At 50.6% G+C, this 16,101-nt stretch overlaps 2 protein-coding genes across 16 annotated transcripts in view; one reads left to right on the top strand and one right to left on the bottom strand.

Annotated features, from left to right (window-relative positions):
* The window catches only part of XRCC1 (X-ray repair cross complementing 1), a 29,530-nt gene extending 27,245 nt beyond the window's left edge, over positions 1 to 2,285 (bottom strand). For all 10 annotated transcript variants that reach the window (XR_014060902.1, XR_014060901.1, XM_081516007.1 and 7 more), the window contains exons 1-2: positions 2,138 to 2,285; positions 1,082 to 1,174 (exon numbers count right to left, since the gene is read on the bottom strand). Coding sequence is in view for 8 of the 10 variants with exons in the window: in XM_081516007.1 (XP_081372133.1) it covers positions 1,082 to 1,174; positions 2,138 to 2,188 (144 nt within the window). In the remaining 2 variants the exon portion in view is untranslated. The remainder of the gene's footprint in view (positions 1 to 1,081; positions 1,175 to 2,137) is intronic.
* Positions 2,286 to 2,400: 115 nt separating this feature from the next.
* LOC145515496 (phospholipase A2 inhibitor and Ly6/PLAUR domain-containing protein-like) lies at positions 2,401 to 7,447 on the top strand. Of its 6 annotated transcripts, none has more exons than XM_081516020.1 (6): positions 2,401 to 3,026; positions 3,349 to 3,506; positions 4,828 to 4,944; positions 6,339 to 6,491; positions 6,883 to 7,026; positions 7,224 to 7,447. In XM_081516020.1, the coding sequence occupies exons 2-6, from the start codon at positions 3,437 to 3,439 to the stop codon at positions 7,346 to 7,348; spliced, it is 609 nt and encodes a 202-aa protein (XP_081372146.1). In that variant the 5' UTR covers positions 2,401 to 3,026; positions 3,349 to 3,436; the 3' UTR covers positions 7,349 to 7,447. The 6 variants fall into 6 exon arrangements, with proteins under 6 accessions (XP_081372146.1, XP_081372143.1, XP_081372145.1 ...); XM_081516017.1 differs by having other exon boundaries at positions 7,221 to 7,447; XM_081516019.1 differs by having other exon boundaries at positions 3,344 to 3,506.
* Positions 7,448 to 16,101: the final 8,654 nt, after the last annotated feature.

Here is a 16,101-nt window from a genome sequence, read left to right as displayed (position 1 = left end):
ACTAAGGCCCCAAAGTGTCATGTGGTGTGGCCAAAAATTTAGATTTTTTTTTTTTTTAAAGACAAAGACTTCCCAGGAGGTCCAGTAGCTACGACTCTATGCTCCCAATGCAGGGCACCCAGGTTCACAACCCCGGCCAGGTAACTAGACTCCACATGCCATAACTAAGACCCAACGCAGCCAAATATGAATAAATATAAAAAAGAAAGGAAGTCAACATACGGACACAAAGAAGCAAGAAAAAGGTGGCTAGAGCACCCACACTGGCTTCAGATCTCAGCACCACCATGTATGAGGGGTGATAACAGCCCCAACATCATCCGACTCCCTGGAGAGCCAGGTCACGTCGGGGAAACACCTAGGCAGCACCTGGGAACACACTAGCTCGCTTCTCCCATTAGTTTCTTATGCCTGATGGGAACAACCTACTGGGAATTCTGTCACCATCCTGGGTCAAACTCCCCTTTTCTCTTTGCTCCCTCTAACTTCACCAAGCATATACCAAATCAGTGAGCATTCCACAGTGGTCACTAAGACTGGCCACTTCACTTTGGCCCTTCCTAGACCTCAGTTTCCCCATCTTTAAAATGAGGCTGATTGGCTTAGATGATATGAGACACCTTCCAGTCCTAAGCCCAGGGCCTTTAGAAGGCAGGATGCGTGGCAATGGTTTACTCTGTTCCAACGGAGGATAATAAGGCTCTGAAAAGAGCAGCAACCTACCTGGATCACACACGGATTCATTCCTGGCCTAGTCCTTGGATTACCTATCTCCTCTGCTAAGGGCACAGGGACCACACTGCTCATTGTCCAGGTGCGGTGGTGAGGACCAAAGAGAAAGTGCCTCAGCTCACTGCCAGTTAACTCCAAAGTAGAGTCTGGACCCTGGACCTACAGATTTCTATTAAGGAGATGGAGGGAGGCAGACTTCTCTGGAGGTCCAGTGGTTAAGACTCTGAGCTTCCAGGGCAGGGGGCTCCAGTTCCGTTCCTGGTCAGAGAACCGTTCCTGGTAAGATCCCTCATGCCACCCAGCAGAGAGGGCAAAAAAAAAAAAAAGATGTGGGGGCTGGCAGAATCACCTGGAGCACCACAGAGATGGTCTTCTCACCCGCCTTGGCTGACCGCCATTTACGGTAAGTGTCTGCCTTGAGAAGGTTTTCTGCACAGTAGGTCTGGAGAGAAGAGTAGAAAAGGGATTGTTAGGGTTCAGGGATGAGAGCTATGGCCCCAGCTCTCAGATTCCTCTGAGAGTTCTCTCAAGCCCTCTGACATCACCCAGGTTTAAGTTTCCTTATTAATCCCCCCACACTCTGGGGTTTGGGAAAGAATGGATACATGTATATATATGTCTGAGTCCCTTTCCTGTTCACCTGAAACTATCACAACATTGTTATTTGGCTTATACCCCAATACAAAACCTTCTAGTGTTAAAATAATAAATCCCCCCACACTCTATCTGGAGTCCCCTCCAACATTTCCCCCTGGAAATTCACCTCTGTTCCTTCCCAGGAAGCAAAACACCATCCTTTTCTCTCAGCAAATTCCTCTATCGCACATCTCTCCAGAATTCCCTATGGTCTCCCAGAAATTCTCCCATGACCCTCCTTAGAATTCCAAAAGTCCCCTTTGTGAAAGGAAAACCAAAAGGAAGTCCGTATTGCTAAAAGTGTTCTCTAAGATTAACCGGGGGGCCACTGAGGAATTCTGACCAAGCAGGTCGCAGCTACAGTGGAATCTGACCTTTATGACTACTTACTGTATTCACACCGGCATCCAGAATATGTGCCAGAAACTCAAGGTACTTATCAGACCTTTACTCTACAGTAACTCATGACAGCTTCTTCTTTAAAGCCAAATATTTCTTTACGTGTATCACAGGCAATTAGAATTCTCCCCACACGACTTGAACAACCTGCTGACCTCTGGCCTCATAAGCCCCTGATTCCCTCTGCCAACACTCCGTTTACCGGAATCTGTGTCTTCCAAACTGCAATTCTTAAGAACCCCAATAAAGCTCTTTCTTGGCACCCCGGATACGGATTATTTTTCAACACCTTTGAGACTCCAAAAGTTCTCCTAGAGCCCGCTGACGAATTTCTTTACTTCTTCCACCCTCCCCCACGCCAGTCCCTCACCGAGTCCTGGCTACTGCAGGACACCACATGGCGGAGGCGGATCTCCGGCATGTCAACGTTGTGTGGGCTTCGCCTGACCCAAAAGATGCACGAAGGTCTGAGTTTGGAGGGCTCACAGGGGGTGCGCCCCGTGCAGCCTTCACTGCGCAAGCGCAGGAGGCTCGGGCCTTTCAAACCGCGGCGCGCCGGCGGTTACGTCACCAATGCGCATGCCTAGTGCGTCTCTCCGGAGAGCGGCGAGAGGCGCCGAGTTCCCTAGCAACGGGCTTTTCCCGCCTCTCTCTGGCCAAACCGCTCTCTAGCTCCTCCTCCCGGTCACTTTCACACCAGGCTTTCCTAGCAACCGGCTTGGCCTGCAAGATTGGACCCCAACAGAAATTCGTCATCTTCAGCGCCCCAGCTGAAGCTTGGAAAGCAAGAGGCCAGCAAACTTGAGTGGATTTTTTCAGGAAGCCGGAAACCTACCGCAACAGGATCCCCTCCATGGCTGGCTGGCTGGCTACCCTCCCCATGCCCAACACATACAGACACACAGACAGACACACAGACACACACACACACATAAGAAAATCTCTGATCCCTAAAGATCAGGCCTGAGGTAGACAGAGTGTGTAAAGGACCTCAATAAAACACAAAAGTATGTGCCCGAACCAGACACACACCCAGCCTTGACTGCTTCCAACCATGCCTCACTTTTCCATTGTGAACTCTGGGCATCTGTCTCCTACCATCCCCATGCCCTGAGCAAGCACCCGCTCAGTTCAGTCTCCGAGAGACCCAAGTGCATCCTCGGATGGGGTCGGAGATGGAGACAGGCCAAACACAGAAAAGTGGGTATGAGCCAAGCGTGCCCCGGCAGAACAAGCCTGTACTTGCTGGGCGCTCTCAGGTAGGGCCTCACCCACACTGGGCACCTCCTTGGGGAGGGAGAGAAGGGGGAGGGTACCTATGTCCTAGCAGCTGCTCTACCCTACAGGAAACAAAATGACCTGTTTCTGATCTTGGGCTTCAGCTCAGAAAAAAAGGGGGTGAGGGCAGGGGTTGTGGGACCTGATGGAAGAGAGGGTTGGAAGCCCAGACTCCTGGAGTCCCCTTGGAGGACGGGGCTGGGCACAAGATGCCACTGCTCCTTTTGGATTCTGGCTCCGTCTCCCCCACTCAGAACTGCAGAGACCTACCCCCAGGTCTTACATCATCATTTCTTAGCCTAGGGGTGAGGTAGGTCCAGACGTTCCCCTTCTCAGCTTCCTATAAGAAGAGCTGGGGACCTAGGACTGCAGGGTCACTCATCCATCCATCATGAAGCCTTCCATGAAAGCTGAGACCTTCCTGCTGGCCTCTGCACTGCTCTGCACCCTCCTGGGTCTGGGTAAGTGACTAGGGTTCTGGACTCCTGGGACCCTCAAAACAAGGAGTATGAGAGAACAGTTTGCCATGTCCTCAAGGGAGAAGGGAAAGAGGAGCTGTCCTGGGAATTGAAATTCATGGAGAAGGCAGAGGATAAAGGAGAGAAAGCCTGGGTCCCCAAGGGAGGAAGAGCTTAAAAAAACGTGTGGGTTTAAATCTCTGAGAAAGGAGGGGTTTGAATGGGCTCTGCTCCCTGTATCCCAGACAGTGTCTCAAAATAAGACACCTGAATTCTAGAAAATCAGATGAGAGCATGATTAGTATTTTTCATTAGTATGGAAAAAAATGAGGCGTGGGTGAGAGATTTCCTTTCTCCCAGGACTCTAAGGAGTTCAGGTCCCTGGTGTCCTCCTCCCTTAGATGTAGGTGTTCAAGCATCTCCACTTTTCCCCAGGACCCAGATGCCTTGTGTCTGGGCCCCCAGTTGCCTCCTCTCTCAGGACCAAGGAGTCCAGGCCCTTATCCTCTTAGTCCTCGGTCTTTCTTCTTGACCTGGGATGCAGATCTCCTCTTGGGTACCCCTGCCTGAGCACCCACTGCCTACCAAACTTAGACAGCCTGGTACCCACAAGGAAGGTGACCCCACTTCCAAGAACTAGCTGGACCTGAAGCTTCACAAAAGTCCATGAAGGACTTCTCCAGTGCTTCAGTGCAGAATCTGCCTGCCAAAGCGGGGGTGGGGTGGGGGGCGCACATGGGTGCAGTCCCTGGTCCAGGAAGCTTCCACATGCATTGGGGCAACTAAGACCCTTCACCACAACTACTGAGCTCATGCTCTAGAGCCTGTGCTCTGCAACTAGAGAAACCAGCACAAATGAGAAACCCCAAACTGCAACTAGGGAGTAGCCTCTACTCACTACAACTAGAGAAAAACCAAAAGGAAGCAGGAACCCAGCACAGCCAACACTAGAAAAAAGAAAATTAAAAATATAAAAAAAATTTTTAAAGTCCATGGAAACCTTCAGCAAGACCCCTCAAGGTCCCCAAGCTTTATCAGGGGGTCTAGCATCCAAAGTCCCCAGCCTTGTAATTAGATAAACTTGCTCCCTGATCGGAGTTGCTTTCTGCCCTGCCCCACAAGGCAGCTTTGCTCACAGCACCATGGCATCCCTGCTGAGCTTCAGACAGATCCCTGTTCAGTGGCCAATGTCCCGCCCATGAATAACCAGGGAGACACCAGTCCTTCTTCCTTCAGAGCCCCGCACCCCATCCCCATCTGGATTCGGGAGTCGTGGCCCACAGACTACAGCACCTTTCACTAGAGCCCCGTTCTCTAACTGCAGGGTTCCCACTAAGCTGTGAGGTGTCTATCAGTGATGGTCCCAATTGCAGTGGAAAACTGCAGACTTGTGCCCCGGATGAAGACTCCTGTATAGTTGTCGTGACTGGGACCAACAGAAGTAAGAGGGCAGGGGCTGGTATCATATACTTGGGAGGTGGGGGGTAGTGCCTTCAGGGTGGCAGACACCGCCATGCACTGGGAGGAACCTTTGAATGATGATTATATCAGGAAAGAGGGAAAGGCAATCTCGAGGTGGGTGGTGGACAGAGAATCCAGTGGAATGACAGAAACCACTGTTGCCAAGGATTTCTGAAGATGAGACTCCAAAGAGAGGGCAGATACATTCTTTCTTACCAAAGAAGGAATTAGGAAAGGAAAGGACATGGGGCAAGAGTGAAATCCAGGGAAGGGGGAAATCTAATATGTAAAAGGTGAAGGGGTGGGTGTACAGCAGACTGGGGTTGCAAAGGATGTGATCAGGTTGATTCTCTGGGGCTGTGAGGGGTCTCCCAGAGGTGCAGGCTGCAAGAGACTGTTCCTGACAAGAGAAAGAGGGAGATACTGGGGCTGGTTGAGTTGGGTGTATGCTCAGTCGAGCCTGACTCTTTGCGACCCCATGGACTGTAGCCCTCCAGGCTCCTCTGTCCATGGGATTTTCCAGGCAAGAATACTGGAGAAGCTTGCCATTTCCTTCTCCAGGGGATCTTCCCCACCCAGGGATGGAACCCGTGTCTCTTGCATCTCCTACATTGGTGGGGGGGTGGGGTGGGTTGTTTACCACTGCACCACCTGGGAAGTCCCAATATTATCATAGAGAGAGACATATAAGGACAGATGATCCTGGGCGCAGTCCATGAGGTCGCAAAGAATCAGGCACAACTGAGCACCCACACACCCAAGCACATGGGATAACGAGCAGAAACCCTAGGCCTGAAGGAGACCACCCTATCTATGGTGGAGAAGGGGAAGGCCAGGAAAACTGGAAGAGAGCACTTAAGGCAAGACCTGAGAGTAGCCAAGGAGGGCAGCAAAAGTCCATAGGTAGGAAGTCTGGGGAGTGACCCTGGGAAACCTGGAAGAGTCTACCTTAAATGGAGAAGGAAATAGGTGTTACAGCAGGCGGGGATGGCAGCCGCCTCCCAGCATTTGGTGGAAGGAATTTCAGGGGTCAGGGGAGGGATGAATGCTGGGAGAGACCATTCACATAGGCCTGGGGATAGTCACACGTGGTGTGAAAAAGACCACTCCAGGTGCCACCCCTGCAGGATGGCAGTGGGGTGGCCATGGGGCTGGAGGGGCCACGCTGGAGAGAACAGCACAGCCTAGGGGCAAGGGGAGGATGGGTTGCATACCTAATGAACCATTCAGGCAGAAAAGGGGTCTGAATTTGGGGAGCTGGAATGGACCTCTCTAGACAGCAGTAGGCTGGGGCAACTATAAGGTGGGGGAGACACCCTAGGACCAAGGTCCAGACTAGGGCTCCTGAGCCCTCTCCCCAACGCCATCCTGCAGAGGGCTCCTTGGCGATGACCAGCTACAAGGGGTGTGCGAAATCCAGCGAGTGTGACTCAGGATTCTTCACCATCACCATGAACCCTGAAAACTACATGGGATCCAAGAGGCGCTGCTGCCAGAACAATGGCTGCAACCAGGATCCCCTGCCCGGTAAGCCCCAGCTGAGCCCCACAGCTGGAGTCTCTCCCTGCCCAACCCTCCCCGCACCAGAGCCAGCTGTGAGCACCTGCTACTGACCTGCGCTGTAACCGGGGACAAGTATCTTTCTTGTGCTGAGCCTTGGTTTCTTCTCCTGTAAACTGCAGTGTCCAGGAACTGCCCTGGTGGTCCACTGACTAAGACTCCATGCTCCCAATGCAGGGGTTTGATCCCTGGTCGGGGAACTAGATTCCACAGGCCGCAATTAAGATCCAATGCAGTCAAATAAATACTGTTTTCTGAAAATGCAGTGTCCGTTAACAACTAGTATCCCCTGAGTGGTTGTGAGGTTGGGAAAGGGACTAACGTCTCTGATTACCTTACCCTGCACCCTCCTCTCCAGCGTTCGTGAGAAACCATACAGAGAATGGCCTTCGGTGTCCTTCCTGCATCACTGCCTTTAAGGAAACGTGCGCTTCGACTCAGGAAGTGCTCTGCGTTGGCGAGGAAACCCGCTGTGTCGCCGTGACTGGCCTCGTGCAGCCTGGTGAGGGGCACCTGGAATTCGGGAGGAGGGCACAGGGGTTCCAGACAGTCCCAGACCTGGAGCCTCATTCTTCCAGATTCTAAGGGAGAGAGTGGCTCCAGAGATCTGAGGGAGAAGGTGGCTGGGGCGTATGACCCTGGACTAGGAGTGGGGAGGCACTGGAGATCCTGACTGTAGTCTAAAATCCCCTCCAGCAGGTATCAAATTTGCTGCCCAGGGCTGTGGCACGGAGAATGCCTGCCACACCAAGCTTGGGACCCTGGTGCCCTCAGGCTCTCGTTTGTTCACCATCAAGAAGACCAGCTGTCTTCCAAGCCGCTAGGCTTCTGGCTGAGTGAAGAGCTGAGGCCAATGTGTTATTTGTTCTCCATTGGTTCTCAGCTACTGCTTCCCATGTGTCTATAAATTAAACAAGTTAACAGAACAAGCCTGAGTCTTTGTGATGTGATGCATTTCGGGGAGATGGGATGCAACAAACAGGGGTGTGAACCCTTGGGAATCCTCTCTTTGGAAGAAAGGGAAGATGCTACCTTTTGTTAAGGGATTACTTCCTGCCTGGTTCCCCATGCTAAGTGTTTTCCATGCGGTACCTCATTTCATAATCACAACTCTGTGAAGTTGAAAGTATTGCCCCCATTTTACAGAGGAACAAACTGAGGCACGGATTGTGGTGTCACTTACCTTCAGTCAAACAGCTGGGAGGGTCAGACTCCAGAGTCCATGATCACCTCTCCTAGTTAACCTGTTTTTGCCCCAGAGTTCATGTTTGTAAAATGTGGATATGATAGCTATAAGCTCAAAGGGCTGTCTTAAGAGTCAAATGAAAGAAAATGAAAAAAGGACTTAGTGCAGTGCCTAGCACCTTTAAGAGGCTTCCCTGGTGGCTCAGACGGGAAAGAATCTGCCTGCCAATGTGGGAGATGCGGGTTCGATCCCTGGGTCAGGAAGATCCCCTGGAGAAGGGCATGCCAACCCACTCCATTATTTTTGCCTGGAGAATCCCATGGACAGAGGAGTCTGACAGGCTACAGTCCATGGGGTTACAAAGAGGCAGACCCCATTGAGTGGCTGAGCACACTGCACTAGACCCTTTAAGACAGTGTGGGTTCTGGAGACAATGTGTCTGGCCAAATATTTACCATCCTAATAGCTACTACTTACTCAGTAGCCATGTTTGGCAGCTGCTAGACTTTGACATCTAGCAGGATAGTCTGGATTATGCTACAGTAACAAACAAGTCCTGAAACTCAGTGGTTTAAAACAACAAAGTTGTATTAGTCTGTTCATGCTGTACTAATGTGTAACAAACCATGCCCAAATTGAGACTTGTAAAAAGAAATATTCTTCTTCCTAAGGGTTTGTAGGTATCTGGGGCGGCTCTGTTTCTGGCTGTACGCTGGTGGGTTTGGGAGGGGGACTCTAGTTTTCCTCCGTGGGGTTCCACAGTCTCCTGGGATCTGTGACTCCCTGGTTAAAGTCCTTCTCATTGCAGATGACAGGGGCACAAAACCCAAGTGCACCAAAGGTCCCTGCGGAGGTTTGGGGGTGTGCAGGAATTCTATCCTGCACACAACCCCACCATCCCTCCTCTCCAGGGACCCTGGAGTCCTCACCCTGGATCCCTCCTCCCTCAGACCCAGAAGTCTAGGCTTCCAGCTGACAGAATCCCAAGCATCTTCCACCCCCCTTAAACCCCAAAGAACAAACACACAACAGAATTTCTACTTTTTTATTCAGTCCTCCAAAACACACCACAGGCAAACTCACCCTTGATTCTCCGGACTTCATGGTTCCTCACCTCAGTGAACACAAATTTATCATTATCCAGACAAGCAGGAAATTCAGCTAAGCTGACGAGGCTTTTGGACCTCCTCTGCTTCTGCCAGTGGAAACACCAAGATTCATCATGTTTCCTTGAATTTCTGCCTTTAAGGGCCTGCCAGCCTGCAGGTGCCATGTAGAGTCACTGTGACGGCAGCCAGTGATCCCTCCACAAGGGAGTCTTCAGTCTTTTCTGTTTGGATGTTCCCAGAGACAGATGCCTCGCTATCAACATGCTGCCTCCAGAGCCTAAAATTCAATCCTTTTAAAAGTCATGATTTAAAAGGCAACCATTCCAAAAGATAGTCGTGACACCCAAGGGTGCTGATATACAGCTATGTGAACGAGATCAGCACAATGGACAGTGACACATAAAAACAAAACTGGGTCTTGCTTTCTGAGATTTGATCCAGGCAGGAGACCCCTTGGCAGGAGGGTAGATGGAATTTGGAACAGGGAAGCGCAGGGTGGAGATGTCAGACAGGGTCAAGTCAGAGATGGTGTCAGAGAGGAGGGCACCCTGAGCAAAGGCGAAGGGTGAGACTAAAGTTTGAGCTCCCCGTGTTCCGGGCTTCCAGGAAGGGTTGCACGTCTATTACTGTGCACAAGAGAGAATGCAGGTACAGGCACGCCTACATGGAATGCTCACGATAACTCTGCAGGTAGATGCCATTTGCTGAGCCACTTGTAAAAGGCCACCCCTATCGTCACAGGGCTGTCTGGCCCTAGGGCAACGCAGATGGAATTCCTATTCCCCAAGAGGGACCAAAGGGTCTGCAGTTCTCTCACACAGACCCCAATTCCCTCCTCTACTTGGAGACCTTTCAACCGCCGTGAATTAAGAAGCAAGGACCACAGCCCTCTGGGGAGCCAGGAGTTCTGAGAGTCCAGAGAACCCTCCTTCCCCCAGTGAAGATTCAAAGCCCACTTTGGATGCAGGCCTATCCCCTAACCCTGGAAACCTAGATCTTATACCCTTTGTGGCTCAGAAGCCCAAGGATTTCAGCTCCCTGGGGAACCCAGACCCCCTTCCTCCATGTCAGAATCCCCCGTGTGAAGGAGACCGCCTTCATCAGCAGTCAGGGCGTCCACCTCCTCTCCCGCCGGGGGACTTGACACCTATTAGATCTAGTTTCTACTCTTGAGAGACCAAGCTAGCCCCCTTCGAGGAGTCCAAACCCTCAACTCGCTTGAGGAGTTCCGTATTCTGATGGTCCCCAGAGAAATCAGGAATACCGTCCCCAGAATTCTGTTTCCCTTCAGGACTCAGGAATCCTGGTGGCCGGACGTTACACACTCCAACCCCTAGTTAGAGCTCTCATTCCCTTCAAGCACCCAGGATTCTGACCGGCGGACCCCTCGCTCCGTGATCTCTCAGGCCCAGACATCCCATACTAGAGTCTGGAGCCCCGCGCCCTCTCCCTCTCACCGGGTATTGAGTCCTCCGCCTCTGGCAGAGCCAGGTAGCTGGGACCCCGGGCACACCCGGAAGCCCCGGCTCTCAGCCCAGATCTCACTGCGCGGGCACCTGCGGCGCCAGCACTGCCTCGGCGTCCGCGCGCATCTCGTCCAGCGCCTGCGGCAGGACGCCGTGCGCCGTGGATGCTGTGGGACGCTGGACACAACTCTCACCTCCAGCTGCTCCTCGTCAGGCTCCGCCAGCAGGGGGAGCTAGAGAGAGAGGGAGCGGGCGCGGCCGCAAGGCCGGTGGAAGGAGGCGGGAATCTTGCAGGTCACGTGAGCAGCACCCCAGGTGTGCTTTGCGGCCGCTTTGGCAGCGGGGGGCGGGGCGGGGTCGCTCAGGTGAATCCAGTTTGCAGCGTTCCAGGACCTGCAGAACTAGCCCCACCGCACGTTCTCAGGGTAAGACCAGAACCAGCTGGGGATCACTCCCTCCTCATGATCTGAGTTTCAGCCCCAAGGGCTCACCTCCAAGCTTCAAAACACCCACATTTCAATAATTCTAACCTCTTCCTGTTGTTTCTCCAACCCTACGGGTGGTGGCTGCTCCCAGCAGTTGCTTCTGTGTCCTACCTGTGTCTTCTGGCCTCTTTAGTTCAATGGTGGTGGTTTAGTCAAGAAGTCGTGTCGGACTCTTTGCGACCCCATGGAATGTAGCCCGCCAGGCTCCTCAGTCCATGGAATTCTCCAGGCAAGAATACTGGACTGGGCTGCCCTTTCCTTCTCCAGGAGATCTTCCTATACCAGGAATCCAACTTGTGTCCCCTGCATTGAAGGCAGATTCTTTACTGACTGAGCCACATCCTTACTAATTCTTTATAGTAATTCTCTGTTCAACTAACTGGTGTGATTTCAGCCTCCTGGTGGGACCCTGACTGATACAATGGATGGTACTGATGTTGGTGTCTGCCTTGTTAGTGATTCCAGGTGGCACAGAGATTGACTTTCAAAGGGCTCTAGGTGGTGCGAATACTTTGGCCATCGGATGTGAAGAGCTGACTCACTGGAAAAGCCCGATGCTGGGAAAGGTTGAGGGCAGGAGGAGAAGGGGGTGACAGAGGATGAGATGGTTGGATGGCATCACCGACTCAACGGACATGAATTTGAGCAACCTCTGGGATATAGTGAAGAAGAGGGAAGCCTGGCGTGCTGCAGTCCATGGGGTCTCAAAGAGTCGGACAGGACTTGGTGACTGAACAACAATGTGGTGGGAGCAAGAAGGGGAAGCAAAGCGTGAGCTCCAACTCAGGAAGAAAGGCATCTCCGGAGACGCCCCTGAACTCGCGGGAGTGCAGAGAGCTGAGCTCTCCTGCTGCGGGTCAATTAAGGAGAAGTGTGCCTTATGGGGGGAGTCAGTGGGAGGCCTTAGCTCTGCGGGGACAGGAGAGGAAACATGAAAACTTCTCTCTGCAGACTCCTAGCCAATAGTGGCTTCCCTCGGGGCTCTGGTAAAGAATCTGCCTGCAATGCAGAGACCTGGATTTGATCCCTAGGTCGGGAAGAAGAAGAATGGAGAAGGAAATGGCAACCTACTCCAGTATTCTCATCCATGATCTCTACTGTCAACGATTTGGAGCAAAAATCCTAACTAGTTATCAGTGTGGAAAGACCCAAGTTGAAAACTCTAAGTGGTCCCATGTATGTAGTATCACCTGGTGCCAGGGCAAATCCTCTTCAGAGGAATGTACTTCACACCAGCCCCTGAGAGAATTTCCACCAATATATTACCCAAGAGTGGAATTAACACACGCACGCACACACACATACACACACCGTTAGGCATCAGGAAATAGGCTGCCATGATTAAGGGTCAGTAGAAACCACAAACTGCAGACTCAAACACACAAAGATTGCATATATTGATGGGAGAAAACTGGAAAGACAGACTGTATTTTCTTGGGCTCCAAAATCACTGCAGACGGTGACTGCAGCCATGAAATTAAAAGACGCTTGCTCCTTGGAAGAAAAGCTATGACAAACCTACACATCATGTTCAAAATCAGAGACATCACTTTGCTGACAAAGGTCCGTATAGTGAAAGCTATGGTTTTTCCAGTAGTCATGTACAGACGTGAGCATTGGACCCTAAATAAGGCTGAGCACCAAAGAGTCGATGCTTTCAAATTGTGGCACTGGGGAAGACTCTTGAGAGTCCCTTGGACAGCAAGGAGATCAGTCCAGTCACTCCTAAAGTAAATCAACCCTGAATATTCATTGGAAGGACTGATGCTGAAGCTCCAATACAATGGTCACCTGATGTGAAGAGCTGATTCATTGGAAAAGACCCTGATGTTAGGGCTTCCTTGATAAAGGAAGATGGCTCAGATGATAAAGAATCCACCTGCAATGCGGGAGACCTGGGTTTGATCCCAGGGGTCGGAAGATCCCCTGGAGAAGGGAATGGCTGCCCACTCCTGTATTCTGGCCTAGAGAATCCCACAAACAGTCAATGGGGTTGCAAAGAGTCTGACACAACTGAGCGACTTTCACTGATGCTGGGAGAGAGTGAAGGCAAAAGGAGAACAGGGCAGCAGAGGGTGAGATTTTGAGATGGCATCGTGGACTCACTGACTCAATGGACATGAGTTTGAGCAAACTCCAGGAGACAGTGAAGGACAGGGAAGCCTGGCGTGCTGCGGTCCATGGGGTTGCAAAGACTCGGACATGACTAATGTACTGAACAACAAGAAATTGATATTATGAAACACACAATATAAAAGTAAGTGGGTAAGAATCTAGCTGCCAGTGCAGGGCTCTCAGTTTCCATCCCCGGTCTGGGAAGATTCCACACGCCTCAGGGCAGCTGAGCCCGAGCACCACAACCGCTGACTCCTGGCACCAAAAGCCTGTGCTCCGAGCAGTAAGCAAAGCCATTGTAATGAGAACCCCGTACACCGAAACTAGAGTAAACTCCACTCGCCGACAAGAGCAAAAGCGCACGCATAGCAGTGAAGACCTCGTGCAGTCAAAACTGATCAATAAATTGTAGTAATAATCATTAAAAAAAACCTCAAGAGAATGGGAGACTACTGACATAAAGATTTCCGATCTCTGCAACCATAAAGCGCTGAGCTGACCATTCCACTTTTCTAGGTAGATAAGAGATGAATAATAAAGATCCACATACCAGATTAGATACAGTTTTAGCCAAAACTGCATTGACTCTTCTCATAATTAAAAGGTGGAATTTTGATCTGAATCTGTTTGCCAAGAAGTTTTTTTTTTTTGCCCCAAAGACGGTTGATTTTATGTAAAATTTTAATCAAGGAGGCCATTAGACTAGGTGACTCTAAAGCCTTAGGTAGCTTCAGTAAACCAATCAAAATTTAAGCAAGAGTTGATGAACTCGAATCTAAGAAAATGAAATCAATTAATTGTGAACAGCCAAGTCCCTTGATTTTTCCAAGTAAGAAAGTCGTTTAAGCTCCAGGGAGGTGGGGCGGACCGGGACACTGGGACTGACATACACATACTCCTGAGACCAAGTATAGCAGAGATGGCTAATGAGAACCTCAGTGCTCCGTGGTGACCTACATGGGAAGGAAATGCGAGAATGAGGGGATGTGTGTATACGTATAGCTGATTCACTTTGCCTACAGTGGAAACTAACAAAATGTTGTAAAGAAACTATACCCCAATAAAATTGACTAATTTAAAAAGTTCAAGCTCAAGCCAATTATATAATTACTCTGCTTCCATATTTTCCCTCTAGAAACCTCTGTCTTAGCCCACCCACAAAGCACCTCTAATTATTTTTCAGTTTTGGCTGTCTGATTTGAATTGTCCGCTTAAATAAACTCTTCAAACTATAACGTGCCGCAGTTTACCTTTTACAACTTATAGGACCTTTATTTTATTATTATTATCATTCTTTTTGGTCACACTGCACAGCTTGTGGGATTTTAGTTCCCCAACCAGGGACTGATTGAATCTGGGCCCCTGGCAATGAGAGAGTGGCATCCTAACCACTGCACCGCCAGGGAATTCCCTAGGACCTTTAGAATAAGAATGTGCATTCAAGGAAAACCTCATTGGTTAGAATGTACTTTGTAAGGTGGGAAAAGCGCTTGATAAAATTCAACGCACGTCAGTTAGAAGACTAGTGGGACTTCACTGGCGGTCCAGTGGCTAGGACTCTGCACTTCCAATGTAGGGGGCCCGGGCCTGATCCCTGGTCAGTGAACTAGATCCTGCTGCCATGTGCAGCTTCAAGTAAGACCTGGCCCAGCAAAATAAATCAATAAAGACTGGCAATATCAAGTATCAGTGAAGATGTGAGGCTCACATACTGCTGAAGGAAATGTAAAATGGAACAACCACTTTGGAAACCAGTCCATTTCTAAAAGGTAAAACACACATCTGCCTGCATGCTAAGTCACTTCAGTCGTGTCTGACTCTTTGTGACCCCATGGACTGTAGCCCGCCAGGCTCCTCTGTCCATGGGGCTCTCTAGGCAAGAATACTGGAGTGGGTTGCCATACCCTCCTCCAGGGCATCATCCAAGCCAGGGATCGAACCCGCCTCTCCTGTGTCTCCTGCATTGCAGGCAGATTCTTTACCACTGAGCCAACAGGCAAGTCCTAGATCTGACTGAAGACCCTGCAGTTTGACTCTTTTAGATAGTTACCCCAAAGAGATCTCTATACAGAGGCTTGTACAAGAAGGTTCACAGCAGCTGTGTTCATAATAGTCAAAAAGTGGTGGGGAGTTCCCTGGCGGTCTACTGTTGAGGGTTTTCACTTTCACTGCTGGGGTCTGGGTTCAATCCCTGCTTGGAGAACTAAGGTCCTGAAAGCCGGGAGGTGCAGACCAAAACAACCACCAAAAAGTGGCAACCGTCCAGATGCTCGTCAACAAGAGAATGGATGAACAAGTTGAGATCTACGCTTCCACTGAAACTTCTCAGCAATAAGGTGGAACAGACTGCTGACGTACACACAATATGTTAGACCCCATGTTCCTGGCTCCACCAGACTGCTGGACGGGCTTCTAACATGGCACCACAAGCTCTCCTTGATGGCGCCATGACAAATTGATTATCTGTCACCCCTGCCTGCAAACAGATAGGACTCTTTGGATGGCTCCTGAGGGCAGGGGCCTGGTTTGGTCTTGTTCACTACTGATTCCTGAGCTTGAGCTCAGCTCTGCTGCTCACTAGCTATAGCACCTTGTCGGCTCAGTTTTGGAGCCTCAGTTTCCTCATCTGTAAATTGGGGATGATCACCCTATGTAGGATTTATGCACATAAATACCACGGCCACAAGGCACAGCTCATAGTGGGCACCCTGTCACTGCCAGTCAGGAGGTTGTTGCTCAATGACTGTGTTGAGAGAAGAAAAGAGCTGGACTCCCCTGATGGCGAGGTGGATTAGAATCTACCTGCCAGTGCAGGGGACAGGGTTTGATCCTTGGTCTGGGAAGATTCCACATGCTACAGAGCAACTCAGCGCATGTGCCAAAACTATCGCACTCGTTCTCTAGAGCCCTTGAGCTGCAACGACTGCGTGCACATGCCATAACTACTGAAGACCATGTCCCATGCTCTGCAACGAGAAGCCCACGCACTGTAACTAGAGAGTAGCCCCCACTCCCTGCAACTAGAGAAAACCGATGTAAAAGCAATGAAGACACAGCACAGCCAAAAATAAGTAAAGAGATGACTGTAGGAAAGCTTCTCCCAAAGCTTCTGCATTCTGTCTGACAAAAGGCACAGAAGGCCACATGGGGGTGGAAGGCAGTTACAGGGGCTGAAGCACTCTGGGGCTCTTATTTTTAATTTATTTATTTGGCTGC

This window comes from Giraffa tippelskirchi, chromosome 7 (assembly GCF_054371585.1).
Source record: "Giraffa tippelskirchi isolate mGirTip1 chromosome 7, T2T-mGirTip1v1.2.pri, whole genome shotgun sequence".
NCBI classification, from domain to species: Eukaryota; Metazoa; Chordata; class Mammalia; order Artiodactyla; family Giraffidae; genus Giraffa; species Giraffa tippelskirchi.
The sequence above is the reverse complement of the archived record's forward strand: the minus strand, read 5'-3'. Positions and strand labels throughout refer to the sequence as shown.